Source organism: Pipistrellus hanaki (assembly GCF_964339955.1).
Source record: "Pipistrellus hanaki genome assembly, chromosome: 3".
Classification (NCBI taxonomy): Eukaryota; Metazoa; Chordata; class Mammalia; order Chiroptera; family Vespertilionidae; genus Pipistrellus; species Pipistrellus hanaki.
Genome location: NC_140505.1, coordinates 184,460,363 through 184,474,894, shown reverse-complemented (window position 1 = coordinate 184,474,894; position 14,532 = coordinate 184,460,363). Strand labels below are relative to the sequence as shown.

The 14,532-nt window shown below is 60.2% G+C and overlaps 1 protein-coding gene across 6 annotated transcripts in view; it reads left to right on the top strand.

The window, feature by feature from the left end:
* Positions 1 to 14,532, top strand: part of LOC311619401 (casein kinase I) — a 34,207-nt gene that overhangs the window by 6,099 nt on the left and 13,576 nt on the right. For 2 of the 6 annotated variants that reach the window (XM_084877680.1, XM_084877685.1), the window contains exons 1-2: positions 4,006 to 4,215; positions 7,572 to 7,659. In XM_084877680.1, coding sequence (XP_084733806.1) covers positions 7,584 to 7,659 — 76 coding nt within the window. In that variant the 5' untranslated portion in view covers positions 4,006 to 4,215; positions 7,572 to 7,583. Of the gene's footprint in view, positions 1 to 4,005; positions 4,216 to 4,703; positions 4,723 to 7,571; positions 7,660 to 14,532 lie in introns of those variants that run through there. The other 4 variants (XM_084877684.1, XM_084877681.1, XM_084877683.1 and 1 more) reach the window with 3 other exon arrangements.

Here is a 14,532-nt window from a genome sequence, read left to right as displayed (position 1 = left end):
TTTGCCGAGCACCGCCTCTGTGCCAGACCCTGTCCTTGGTGCTGGTGACAGTGCTGCCCCAGACAGCACTGATGCCTGCCTTCAGGAAGCTTACTTTCTAGTGGGAGACTCAGACCTGCTCCACCTCCCCCGCAAAAAAAAAATCAAATGAGTGCCACATGGAGCACGTTAGTGTGGTAAGTGCCAGGGGAAATGCGGCAGAGAAGGGGAGGCAGTGCCCTGCGGGCTTCTCCATGACGGTGACTGAGAGTCCGACCTGAGGGAGGAGGGAGCGGGCCTGAGGAGCCTGAGGGAAAAGATACGAGGCAGTGGGAACAGCGGGGCGAAGGCGAGGCTGAGGACCACCCCGGGACGGATTGTAGGACCCGATGCCCACAGCTGGGACTCGGGTGCAGATCCCGTTGGGAGGACTGAAATCCTCCTCCCTGATACAGCTTCAGTGGTGGTGTCCGTATTATCATATAGCAATTCCCGGCTGTCCTCCAGGCCCCAGCCCAGTGCTCTGGGTGCCAAGGAATCAGGTATATATTTTAATTTACTTGTTTATTTTTGTTAATCCTCCCCCAAGGATATTTTTCTATGCAACCAAAGGTACATGCCCTTGACCAGAATCAAACCTGGGACCCTTCAGTCCATAGGCTGATGCTCTATCCACTGAGCCAAACTGTTCAGGGCAATTTTTTTTTTTAAAGAGAGGGTAGGCCCTAGCTGGTTTGGCTCAGTGGATACAGCATCGGCCTGCGGACTCAAGGGTCCCAGGTTCGATTCCAGTCAAGGGCATGTGCCTTGGTTGTGGCACATCCCCAGTGGGGGATGTGCAGGAGGCAGCTGATTGATAATCTTTCTTTCTCATTCTATGTTTCTGGCTCTCTATCCCTCTCCCTTCCTCTCAATAAAATATATTTTAAAAAATAAAAATAAATAAAGAGAGGGTGGAAGTGAGAGAGAGAAAGAAACATCAATTTGTTGCCTCCTCGACGCACCCCGGGGCCAGGGAACCTGCAACCAAGTTACATGTCCCTGACCGGAATCGAACCTGGGACCCTTCAATCCAAGGGCCGATGCTCTGCCCACTGAGCCAAACCGGCTGGGGCAGGAATCAGGTGTACATTTCAGATGGTAAAGGCGCTGAGGGACTGCCACTCCTGGCCCCGTGCGGAGCAGCTGAACCCCAGGGTGGGGCCCAGAGCGAGCTGGGACTGCACTGGCACCTCTGGCCCCCGGCCTGCTTGCATCTTCTGGGTGGTGGGTGGGTGGGTGTGCAGGGTGGGGGTCAGGGGGGCTCAAGCTGGCTACACCCCTGAGTGGATTCCCAGAGGAATCACTGAGAATCCCGTCTGGAGAGGAGCCAGGCAGGAGGCTGCTGGGGCTCAGTAAGGAGGTTTCTTTGTCTTTGGAACCTGTTAATTCCTCGGCTGGCTTTGTGTCTCCTTAGAGCTGAGCTGCAAAGCTCTTGGGAAGGATCTCTGGTCGTTGAGGGAAGTAAGAAGGAGGATAACTTGGGTGCACAACACAGCTAAGTAGGGGAGGGGTTGGAGAGGTTTAAAAAATTGTTTTTTAATTGATATTTTAGAGAGGGAGGAAGAGAGAGAGAGAGAGAGAGAGAGAGAGAGGAAAACATCTTTGCAAGAGAGAAATATCAGTCAGCAACTGGGGATCAAACGGAACCTGCACCCTAGGTATGTGCTCTGACCACCGGGAATCAAACCCAGGAGCTCCCGGTGCATAGGACTGGGCACTAACCACTGAGCCACACTGGCCAGGGGGAGGAGCTTTTTCCAAGGGAGACAGTGGGTGGGGACCGCAGGCCTTTGAAGGGAGGAGTGAGTCTTAAGACTGGCTGGCCCAGGGAACCCCCCAGGATCTTCAGCGCAGAAGGGGTGGTGGTTCTGGGGAGGGGAGGGGAGCGTGTGACAAGATAGGGCGCAGCCGCTGGTGGTTGCGGTGGGCCCGGAGGCAAGCGCTCTGGGAGCCTGGGATCCCTCTCCTTAGAGAACAGAGGGTTTAATCTGCCGTCGGAGGGGATTGGGTGTTATAACCACCTCTCCCTGTGCCAGGGGCTCGGGATCAGTAGGTGCTGGGGAAGGGCCTGTCACTGGGAGGCAGGACCCGGGCGGGGAGGTCGGGGTGGTGAGGATGGGGGTGCAGGGGTGCTCTCTGCCTCGGGCCCCCGCTGGGCACCCTGTCTCACTTTCGGAGAATGTGCAGCCACGGGGAGGGCTGGCATCCCTGACGCTGGAAACGGAGGCCCAGGGTCCGTGTCAGTGAGACGGGGATGAAAACGGGATAACGGGCAGGCACCGGTGCGGCCTCCAGGACAGGGCCACCCGGGACCTCCGGGGACGAAGGGGTCACGAGTGGGTGAAGCACGCTGTGAGGAAACAAGACAGGACCCTGGGGCTGTCACCGAGGGGCGGCTGCTGCCCAGGCCAGCTTGTGTGGCCAGAGTTGCCTGTTCTCCCAGAGCTTCGAGAAAAAGTAGGGAATAGGGACTTGTCATATGAAATCTTTCCATTTTAAAACATTGGGAATAGATTAACAAAATGAAAGAAATAACCAAAACCACCAGGCAGGCCGAGCCAAACCCACTCCCTTGGCTGGTGACACCTGTGTCTCATCCACTCCCACCCCCTCCGCCCCGTCCTGGCAGAGGCGGCCCAGTGCCCGCTGCAGCCCTCCCCTGGGAGGCTGGTCCTCACTCTCCTGCCCTTGGAAATGAGCCCATCATAGACCCAGCTTCCCAGGGGCCATGGGGAGAACAGAGCATCCTGCTGCGCTGTGTGGTCCCAGGCGAGACCCTTCTCCTCTCTGGGCCAGCTTCCTGTTCCGCTCAGACAGCCAGGTCTGTGGGATTAAGCCTGGGCAGCGTGTGACTAAGTCCCTCGGGCTCTGAGGATGCGGTTGTTACGGAAGTGACTCTTCCCAGGAGCCACGCCTCCGGGCTGGGGTGCTGTACACTCTGCGTGTTGTGTGTCGGTCACAGTTGTGCGTGTGAATGGATGTGTCATCACGTGGGGCTTCGCATGGCCCGGTGTAAACACCATTATTTTAATGACTCTGCCCTGGAAGCTTCCATGGCTCCTCTGGAAGCCAGCAGGAAGCCCGAATAATCCTCCCAGCAAACCCCAGGAGGGGTCCTTCCTGATTTGCAGATAGGGAGGCCTCAGCCCAGAACACAGGGCCCTGGCTCAAGACTCTGTGGGGTCCCTGCTGAAATGATCGGGGAAAGGAGCCTGCTGTGCCCATCTCAGTTTGAGCTGCTGGGAGAGGGCAGAGGGAGGAGAAAAAGGTCCTTGCCTTTGATTTTTTTCTTGGGGGGGTGGGGGGGGGGAAGCATGGCTGAGCCCTGGCTCTCTCTGGACCTTTAGTCAGAATCCTTCCATCTCTTTTTTTTAAATTTTTAAAAATTGATTTCCAAGAAGGAGATAGAAACATCAATGATGAGAGGGAATCATTGATGGGCAATTCAGGCATGTGCCCTGACTGGGAATCGAACTGTGATCTCCTGGTTCATAGGTCGAGGCCCAACCACTGAGCAACACCGGCCCCACTTGTTGTCCTGTCAAATCTTTCTCCCCCGAACCAATCGGGCCTGTGGTCTCTGCAGCACTCAGAGCCGGAAGTCGAGTGAACCCCAACTCTCTGAACATTCCCCTTGTGCAGTAAGGCGAGAGTCCAGGGCCCGCGGAGGGGCCTGTGATGCTGAGAGAGCGCGCGCCCAACGGGGGACCGGAGGGTCAGACGATTTGGGTCTAGAACACCCCAGCTTTGTGTGCGCCCTCCTCCGCCCCGGCCCACCCCACCTCGTTTTTTTGGGAGGTCAGTGCCTGTGTGTGCTCCCCGGCCCCGCCCGGGAGGCCGCGTTCCTGCAAGGCTGGGGGGCCGTGCTTTTCCCGGGAGCGGAGGGCGCGGGCCCTTTAAATCCTCCGGGGCGCGGCGGGCCGGGGATGACGTCAGCGGGCGGGCCCCGCTCAATGGGAGCGGCGGGCGCGCGCGGGGCGGGAGCGCGGCGGCGGCGGGGGCGGCGGGCTGGGCGCCCGGAGGCGGCGGCGGCGGCAGGAGCCCGAGCGGAGCCCGGCGGGGCGAGCGGCGGCGGCGGCGGAGAGGCTGGCGGCCGGGCGGCCCCGCGAATCCTCCCGCATCCGGCCCGGCGGGCCGCTCCCGCCCGCGGCGGCCCCCCGAGCAGCGGCCCGGCACCGGCGCCCTCCCGGCGGGGTAAATATTGGGGGGCCCGGGGCTCGCGGAGGGGCGCAAACCCGGGGGAAACGGGGCTCCCCCCGCCTCTTTGTGTTTGCGCGAGCGGGAGGGAGGGAGGGGACGCGCGCTGCGCCCGGGGCCGGGGGGAGGGGGCGCCGCCCGGCCGGCCGCCCGGCCGCGAGGACAAAGGCGCCGCTGAGGCCGAGCGCGGAGGGGGGGGGGCACACCATTATTTTGCTGGCTCTAGGGGGGATGGGGCGAGGCCCCCCAGTCCTGCCCGCCTCCCCCTCCCCCAGCGGGGACCCTTTAAGGGTGCAGCCAGCCCTCTGCGGCCACCCCAGGCTGTGATTTGGGGACCCGGAGGGAGGGGGTCCGGGCCTGGGGTGCGGGGGGCACCGATACTGCTCTTTCGAGCTGCTCCGTCAGACCCGGGGCTCCTGCCTGTTTGGCCGGACCGTCAGCAGCGCCCCCTCCCTGGCTGGGTGCTCCGGGCCTGGGGGGTCAGCGAGGCTGCTGCTCCCGGAGGTGGGACGGGGCGCCTGGGGGGGGGGGCGCGGAGAGGGAGGGGTGTGTAGTCACCCAGCCACCGGGTCTGTGTTCCTTTGTGGAGAGAAGAAAGGGGTGGGGGTTATTTATCAGCTCGGGTTCTCCCGTTTCTGCTCGGGAGAAACCCGTGTTTTGCGAGTCTCGGTGGAACCTAAAACTCCGTGTGCGCCGGGGTGTCTCCGGGGAGAGGATTCCCAGGCTCCAGCACCCCCACACTCCAGTGGGGTGGGCCCCCTCCCAACTTTGCCTTAGTTTCCCTGCGGGTTTGGGCGCAGCCTCCTCCTCCCTCGGGTGAGAGATGTGGGGAGAGGGGAGGGGGTCAGAGTATCTTAAGTTGCACCCCCAAATGTGTTTCGGCTCTTTTGCCTTCTGTCTAGCATGTTCCTCCAGAGACCAGGGCCCTGGCTGGGGGGTCCGGGTGTTGGGGGGCGGACAGAGAGTTAGAAAACTGTGTGTTGTGTGGCTTGGTAGTTGTCTGATTGTAACTAGCTGGAACTCCGGAGTCTTCCTGTCTGCCTTTTTTTTTTTTTTTTTTTTTAAATACTTGGTTTATTGCCCCCTCTCCCGCCCCCGAGGGAGAAGCAGCTCAGAACTGGAGAGCCTCTCCCATTCCTGACTCAGTCCTTTCTCCTCTCCTTGGGGGGGTTGGGGGGGTTGGGGGGTGCTGGGACCGGCCGGGCTCCTGCCGGGGTCTGGGTGGCCAGCACAGAGCGGGGTGGATGGTTTGTACCTTCTCTCCTCCCCTTCCCCGCGGGCAGCCCGTGCGTGGGGAGGGTTGGGGGGTCATGTGCGTATATTTATGTAAGACACCCAGACGGAGGGCATGGTATTTATATAACCTGGCGTGGGTATTTATGTAATATAGGATGCGGGTGTATTTATGTTCCTTTTCCGAACCTGCGGCTTTCCCGGCTGCCACGCGTGGTCTCCGAATTGGCGTCGGTGGAGCGCAGACGTGGGGGGGGGGGACCCCGAGTGTGTAGGCCCGCACCCCCTCCCCCAGCGGGCGCTTTCCTTCTTTCTCCGCGCGAGCGTACACACGGGACAGGCTGCGTGGATGTGCGGCGTGTGGCTGTGGGTTTCCTGCAGATGTGGATGGAGCGTGTGAGCTGGCAGCCTGGCACCTCGGCTGGGACCGGCCGGGCTTGTGCCCGAGGCCCGTGGTTAGGAGCCGAGTTTGGCCCGCTCTGGGGTGGAGACTGCTTCCTGTGGCCACTGGGAAGGGCTGGTGGTGGTGGCTCCCCGGAGCCAGGTGCCGGCGGGATGCCTCCCGGGCAGGAGCTCTGGCACCGTGCCTCTTCCAGGGACAGAACGGGACCTGGCCCTCTGTGGGCCAGTCCTTCCTCTTCCTTCCCGGGGCGGCTGGCTTTGGAGGAGGAGGCCAGCTCTGGGCCTGGGGAAGGGGCAGGCCCTCTGTGCCTGGCACAGCTGCCGGCCCTGGCATGAATTAAGTCCTGTTTGTGGGGGTGCAGGCCTCCAGGAGGGGAGGCAGGAACCCGTGTTGGTGGTGTGAGCAGATGCACTAACTGGCTGCTGTGGCCCGGGTGGACAGGCATGGCCTCCGGGGCCTGCGCTCCTGGCTGCCGATGAAGGGCCCCCCCCCCTTTTTGTTTCCCCCAAGAGGGAGGGAGGGAAGGGAGGGAGGGAGGGAGAGACAAGAGACAAACATTGATGTGAGAGAAAACTTGGAACGGAACCCACAACCCGGGCATGTGCCCTGACCGGGAATTGAACCAGCGACCTTTCAGTGTATGGATGGTGCTCAACCAACTGGCCACACCAGCCAGGCCGAAGGCCCCTCTGGTAGTCTTGTACGCTGGCCTTCTTGTAGACTCAGCGAGATCTCAGGGTCCCCTACTCCTCTCCCAGTTTCATTCGTGGTCTACCATTTCCTCTCCCCCCACAGCAGACACTGCCTCCCTCCCGGCTGTGGGGTTCCCTCCTCCCCGGGCCGGGACCCCAAGCCTCCAGGCCAGAGCAGGGGGTGTTCACCAGGGACCCTGAGGTCCCACAGGCTTGGACACCGGGGTCGGGACACAGGATGTAGACAAGCTGTGAATCAGTATCCTTCTCCCAGCAGCCCCTCCCCCCCTGCCACAGACCTCAGACTGGAGGCCAGAACCCGGCTTCGGTCCCTCCCTTGTTCAGCTGCCCTCCTAGGAGACCCTCCGGAGGGTCCCGGTCCAGAAGGAGTCCGTGGGGGAGGCTCCGTGGGGTGAGGTGGCGAGGAGGAGACCACGGGGGAAGGGGCCCCTCCTGCCGGGCACACTGGAGACTGGCGAGGTCTGGCCTCTGGGGACGGCAGGCCAGCTGTGGAAGCCCGGCCCTGGTTCTTGGCACTGGAAGTCTGGGGTGGGGATGGGGCCGGGACAGCTGTGATTGCTGAGCCCTACAGGGACCTCGGAGCTTAGGGACCCCTCTGCTCAGCGTGTCTTCCCATCCCTGGAGCTTGGAACTTGCTGGTGGTTGCCATGGTAGCACCACCTGGCCCATCAGCTCCTGCACCCCTCTTCCCCTTCCCCCCCTTTGTCCTTGATTTTCCTTTTAGGGTCTTGGCTCATGACTGGCCTGCCCCTGAGGGGTTCCAGTTGGAGGGTCCCTGAATGAGGGCCCCCCAAAACTTGCTCCCGGGCCTTGTCTCCAATCCCACCTTCTGCCTGGCCCAGCTGACGCCTCTGCTCAGCGGCCTCAGCCATTGCCCACACCTGGAGGCTCTCCTCAGGCCGGGGGGCCAGGCCGCCTTCCTGGCAGTGGGAGGGAATGCTGCTCTCCTGGCTCCTGGGGCTTTGCCAGCTCCGCTGAGCCCGTGTGTCTGCTTCCCCCCACAGTGAGCGCGAACCATGGAGCTCCGTGTGGGGAATAAGTACCGCCTGGGCCGGAAGATCGGGAGCGGGTCCTTCGGGGACATCTACCTGGGTAAGTGTCCTGCCTCCAGCTCAGCGGCTCTGGAGCCCCCCCACGCCCCCCCCCCCCCCCCTCACACACACACACACACAACTGTGGGGATAGAGAGGAGGGATTTGAGGCTCTGAAGTCGGAACTTGGTTCTGGGGCGGCGTGTGTTGGTCACTTGTTCCTAGGGGGTGGCAGCAGCAGGCTGGGTGAGGCAGGCAGGGGTTCCCTTGGCTGCAGGCTGGGCAGAGAAGGGTGCTTTCAGCTCCGCTCCCCGCCATGGGCCCTGGGCTCGAGCGGGCGTGGGAAAGCCCAGGCTGGGTGAGCACCCCGGGCCTCGTCTCCTGGGAGCAGGATGTGGTGGACGGCGAGGCCCCTCCCTGGGTCCGGCCTCCGGATTCGGCGCGGGCAGGCTTGGGAATGACACAGGCTGCCCACTAACCTCGGGGGAGGGGGAGCAGGGGTCGTAGCTTTTAGGCTCCCTCTCTCCGGATGTGCTTCCTGCTGGAAGTCTGAGTTTGCTCTGGTTTTGTTGTTTTAAACAAATCACTGACATCTGGCCCGGGAGTGAAGAGGCAGAGGCCCGTGCCTTCCAGAGCCGCTTCCCAGCCGCCCGAGGGGCCGGTCTGGAGTCGGGGCCCTCCTGGCGGCTGTTCACAGAGGAGGTCTGTGTGGGTAACTGGACTGGAGCTGCTAGAGCGAGCGGCCAGCGCCTGTGTCCCCTCGCCCCGTCCGTGACCTTGGGAAAGGAGGAGGGCGCCAGTCAGTGTGCTGGGCTCCCGGATTGATTCAGAGCTGGGGTGAGGTCCCCGCCTCTTGGGTATGAAGTCTGCTAACCAGGGAGCCTCCCCTGCCTGTCAGAGGGGACGGGGATGGAGGGGGAGGGCGCATGGTCTCAGTGCCTGCTCCCTGCTGAAGAGTGGATCTGTCAGCAGCTCTAGCGATGGCGCTGCGCTGTCCCCATCCCCACACGGGGAAGCGGGAGCATCAGGGCTGAGCGGCCCCCACGGTGCCTTCACGCCAGCCCCCAGGGAGGACGGAGCGTGGAGACAGAACGTGGGAGGGAGGCATTAGACAGCGCGGGCGCCAGGCCTGCTCTGGGCGGCTGTGCCGGGCTGGTGTCCCCATCTGGAAAGTGTGTGATCTGCCGCCTGGCTGACCACGGGCTGGCAGGAGGCAGAGTGGCGTGACACGTGGCACGGGAAAGCATCGTAAACCGAAGCGCCAGCCGGCCGTCCGGTTCCCTGCCGATCGCCTCGTAGCTTACCCTCCTCGAGCACCGCTGGGCGCAGAGGGGAGGAGGGCGCAGTGCATGGCACAGCTGTCTAAGGGTTTTCCTCTGACGCCAAGCTCCTCCGGGCAGCGGCATCGGTTGGTTCCCACCCTGTCCCTGGAGCCCAGCGTGTGGTTTGCCCAGAGTGGGTGTCTGGTGGAGCTTCTCGGAAGGACGGAGGAGGAAGTGGCTGGCTGGGCGCAGGCACAGGGAGCGGCCTCCCGTAGCCGGGGAGCAGGGGCTGGGGCTTGGGGCAGGTCCTGGTTCAGGTCCCCAGTCGCCTCCTCATGTGTTGTGTGACTAGGATGTCACGTTCTCCCTCTGAGCCTCAGCATTCTCACCTGTGAAAGGGGTACCCACACCCTTACTGCCTGTGAAATTGGGCCAGGTATGAAGGACCCTCTTACCAGCCCTGAGGCTCTGGGGCTCTGGACTGAAGCCTGGAACCGCTGGCTTGAGGGCAAAGGGCCCAGAGAAGCAGCTTCTGGCACAGACACACACCTGCTCCTGGACAGCCCGGTCCAGAGCCTTCTTTTTCTCTAAGGGAAACTGAGGCCCAGAGACAGGAAGGGCCAGGCCAGGGTCACTCAGAAAGCCAGTGCCCCTGGTCCACGTGCAGGACCAGCCTGGGGGCAGGACTTCCTGTTTATCTAGTAGTCATCTAGTTCCTTTTATTTCTTCTTATTTTTGTGTGTTTCATCTAGCTCATGTTAAACCCTAGGGCCAGGTCTCCTCCTGCTGTACAGGCTGTGAGTAAATCATACCAGGGTTTTCGGTGCTGGCATTTCTTTTACTAGCTGTGTGCCCTTGTGTAAGTGATGACCTCTGCCAGCCTTGGTTTTCCGATATGTAAAATGGGCGTGAGGCCTCCAAAGCTGTGAGAAGTAATGAGCTAGATCACAGTGTGCGAAACACCTGCACATGCTCGGCCCGGCTGTCGTGCTCTTTATTTATTAACCCTCAGTCTTCCCGGGAATTTGCTACTGTCCTCTTGGTCCGTCCTGGGCTGAGGGGGAAGGGGGAGCCCCTTCTCCCTGGCTGTCCGGTCTTCGCCGTGTCCTGCCAGCTGCTTCCTGGGCCCCTGTCTCTCTGGCGCGAGGACAGTGGTGACTGTAGGGCAGGGGTCCTCAAACTTTTTAAAGTGGGGGCCAGATCACGGTCCCTCAGAGAGCTGGAGGGCCGGACTATATGAACTACTAATTCCTACTGTAACACCTCGGCTGCGCTCACTGCCCAAAAAACCTGGCGGGCCGGATCAGACTCCTCTGCGGGCCGCATGTGGCCCGCGGGCCGTAGTTTGAAGACCCCTGCTGTAGGGCCTCCCCGGCGGGCCTCGTTAGCTCCCTTTGTTCAGAGCTCCGGCCACACTCTTGCCGCCAAGGCCAGTGCCAGGGCCTGACTCCAGGTGGCCCTGCTCCCCAGGATCCCCCGAAGGCGAACGGACACCTTGTGGAAGCGGCTGTGAGCCCCCAGCTCCTCGTGGGGCCGGCTTTGTTAGGGCCTCAGGTTGGCTCGTGGGGTCCAGAGCTGGCCAGGCCCGTGCCCACTCTGCCAGCCACTGGCCATGTGCCCTCGGGAGCGCGGCATCTTTTAGAAATCTCTGGCCCTTGGCTCCGTAGGGAGGGCATGGTGCTCCCACCAGGTGGTTATGGAGGCCCTCCGCCCTCCGCCTCCGGTCCAGTCGGCTCCTGACTGTCCGTGTGTCTGTGTGGGTGTCCGAGCAAAGCCCAGTGTGAGGCAGCCCTCCCAGCTAGAACTTCCAGACCCTCCAGCGCTGGCCGGGACCAAGCCCTTCCCTGTGACCAAGTTTGTTTTTCAGACCAGACCATCCCCCCCTTCCAAAGGCCCCCGTTTCTGGCTGGCGGCACCTCTTACTCGGCCACAGTTAGCCTCGGCTCCTCCCACAGGGAGCTCAGCTGCAGGCAGGCCCGCCTCACCGGTCCAGGCCCGGTCCGTGTCTGTTGCGTGATGAATGTGGTGACGGGATTGGAATAGAGAACAAAGAGGGGCTTTGGGGCTGGGTGTCATTGATTGCAGAGAGAGGGAGAGGGAGAGAAAGCAGCGATGAGAATCGCCCATCGGCTTCCTCCTGTACACCCCCCTGGGGATGGAGCCTGCCACCGGGGCCTGTGCCCTCACCCGAAATCCACCCGTGGCCTCCTGGTTCACAGATGGACGCTCAGCCACTGAGCCACACCAGCCTTAGGGCTTAGCTTAAATCCTGGCTCTGTTGTGACCAGTTCCGTGTGGCCTCAGGCCAGTTAGTTTAGCTCTCTGAGCCAGCCGTGGTGAGAATGAGGGAGGTGGAGAGAACACGGGAGCGTCCAGATAGAACATGGAGGCAGCACACGGGTCCAGGGGCGGGACCCCGGGGAAGCAGCTGGGACAGGTTCCCAGCACTTGGTGGGGTCGGAACATTGCCTAACAGTTGGGCCCCGTCCCAGAGAAGTTGTGCGGCGTTCAGTCACTGACCTTTGGCATCTGAGCAGTGGTGCTCGCAGGATGCTGCAGGAGTTCAGAGCCATAGGGGCTATTCCCTCCACCTCCCCACCGGGGGGGGGGCACTCTCCCCGCACCTCTGCTCCCTGCGGGAGGCCCTGCCCGCCTGGGTGGGCCGCTGTCCGCCCTCTCTGGACAAGGGTCCCTCTGGTCCTCCCCAGTCCTCACTCCTGGGTCTCAGTGAGGGAGAAGGGACATTTGACAAGGTCTGGGGACATTGTGGATGTTGTTTCTCTAGGAAGGGGGTACGACGGTCCCCGATGGGTAGAGGCCAGGGCTGCTGGCGCCCTCCGGTGCTCAGGACAAAGGCTGCCAGTAGCTCCGAGGCCCAGAGACCCTGTGAGCAGCCGCCTGTACTCGCTCCTGGAGTCTCAGGCTCTCGGCCATGATCTGTGCTGGGCTCTGAGACCGGATCTCCGCCCTGCTCTCCTCATTCATTGTCATCCTCGGCTCAGTTTGGGGTTCTGCACCCCCTCCTGTCGGGCTGTGGTCGCTGTCCAGCTCAGCCCCGACCAGGCATCAGGACCCCTCAGCCTTCTGTGCAGGGACCTCTCCTTTTCCCACCGAATGCTGTTCCTGGCTCTTTTCTTCCCTGTCCCCCACATGGTCAGGGCGTCTCAGGCTCATCTCTGGAGCTGGGCCCGGTCACCACACCCCATGTTCCTGGAGCACGTTACAGTGTGCCAGGCACGCAGCTAAGTCTGCTGGCACCTCAGAAGCCATGAGCAGGTGCTGTCATCCCTGGTTTACAGCTGGGGTGCCTGGGGCACAGAGGGGTAAAGCGACTGCCAGGGTCCCCTGAGCAGGAAGTGGCAGAATCAGGATTTGGGCTTGGAGCCTGCTCTGTTTTTGTTGTTGATAATTCTTTCCACTGATTTTATTTATTTTTTTAGAGAGAGAGGGAGGGAGGGAGGGAGGGAGACACAGAGAGAGGCATCAATGTGAGAAAAACACATCTATCCATCTATCGGTTGTCTCCCCCAAGGGTCCAGAGCCCAGGGATCAAGCCTGCAACCGAGGTCCATGCCCTTGACCGTCATTGAACCTGCTACCCTTGGCCCCAGGACCGACACTAACCACTGAGCCGAACCGGCTAGCGCTGGGGCCTACAGTCCTAACTGCTGTGCTCTCCTGCTCTTGTGCGGACGGGGAGGGGGCATGGCCGGCCTGGCAGATGGCACCAAGCCCAGCCCTGCTCCCTGCCACATCCTCACCCCCCAGTGGTGAATGTTGATGTGTCAAAAGCACTTTATGGTTTAACAAGGCACTTTTCTCTCCCATGGCTCATGGACTTAGTAATCTGTTTACTTTATTTTCTTACTTTAATTTCGTTTTATGTGGCTCAAAAAACCAAAACACACAAACCCAAAAGCCAAGACACAAAAGCACACGCCGTGAAAGAAGCCAGTCCCCAAAGGCCACATGTTGTATGACTCCGTTTCTGAGAAATGTCCGAAGAGGCTGTCCCCGGAGACGGGGAGGTGATTAGAGGCTGCTAGAGCAGGGGGCGGGAGGGGGGCGGCAGAATGACTCCTCGCGGTAGGAGTGTTTTGGGATGATGAAAATGTCCTAAAATTGACGGTGGGGTTGGTTGCACAATCTTGTGAACCTTGTAAAAACCACGGAATTGTACACTGAAGGAGTGATTGTATAGCATGGGACTTTCATCCTCTCCAGGCGCAGGAAAAAATGATAGCGCAACAGAGTAGCCAGCGCAGTGTCTTCCCTGGCGCTCATGTTTTTTTTCAGTGTTTCTTTATATAGATACAACCAAACATAGACACATTATTTCCTTGCTTTTTTTTTTTTTTTTTTTTTGTACCAAAAAGAGAGCATAAGATACATAGTGTTCTGTGCTTTGCTTTCTCACTTCCTGTATCTTTGAGATCTTTCAACTTCTGCTCAGAGAGCTTCCTCATTCTTTCTCCATTGTAGTCCCGCTGTGGATGGCTCATTCTTTGCATAACCGGGCCCCAGAGGGATGGGCATCTCAGCTGTTTCCAGGCTTTTGCTGTTACAAACAGCCCACAGTGGGCCGCCTGGTCCGGCCTTGTATTTGCACCGGGCCAGGGTGCCCAGGAATCTCCAGAGTGGCAGATGGCCCCCTGCGGGGATCTGTGGTTCCCCTGGGCCCCCTGGGCTGGAGTGCCCACTGCCCCACCGCCTCACAGCGGGCAGCCTGTCGACTTCTGGTGGGGCTTTTGCCAATTGTAGCTGGAAAATGGTCTTGGGAGCATTTTCATTCGTATTTTTCTGACAAGGAGGTAGATAGGACATCTTTTCATATCTGGAAGCCATTGTTACATTAATGATTTCTTTCTCTCTGGAGTGTCTGTTCCAGTCTTTTACCCTATTTGCTATTGAATCTTTGCTCTTTTTCCTACTGGCCTCTCGGAGCTGGTTGTGCTATACTAGAGGCCCAATGCACGAAAATTCGTGCAAGAGTAGGCCGGCCTCCCCTGGCTGCCAGCTTCCCGCTGGTGCCCGGGACCCGGGCTGCTTCCCTCGGGCCCCCACAGGCACCCGGGACCCGGGCTGCCTCCCTCGGGCCCCCACAGGCACCGGGACCCGGGCTGGCTTCCCTCCACCCTGGCTTCGTCCGGAAGGATGTCCGGATGGCCCTCTGGTCTAATTAGCATGTTATTATTTTTATAGATTATAGATTTTATTATTATAGGTTAGCCACGTAATTCGAGCTCCTCGCTGCTGAGAGAGGGTTTCAAGTGTATGTTTTTTTTGTTGTTGTTGTTTTTTAAATATATTTTATTGATTTTATACAGAGAGGAAGGGAGAGAGATAGAGAGTTAGAAACATCGATGAGAGAGTCATCCATCAGCTGCCTCTTGCACACCCCCTACTGGGGATATGCCCGCAACCAAGGTACATGCCCTTGACCGGAATCGAACCCGGGACCCTTCAGTCCCCAAGCCGACGCTCTATCCATTGAGCCAAACCGGTCCCGGCCAAGTGTATGTTTTTTAGGACTTTGTTTCTGGTATTTTTCCATGGAGAAGGGATTCCATTTTTGGGAGGTGAGGAAGCCATTTTTTCCTTCTTTTTAACGGCTTCCGGAGTTTGGAGTAAAAAGCCTTGCCTGGCCCCAAATTAGAAGATAATTCAGAGAG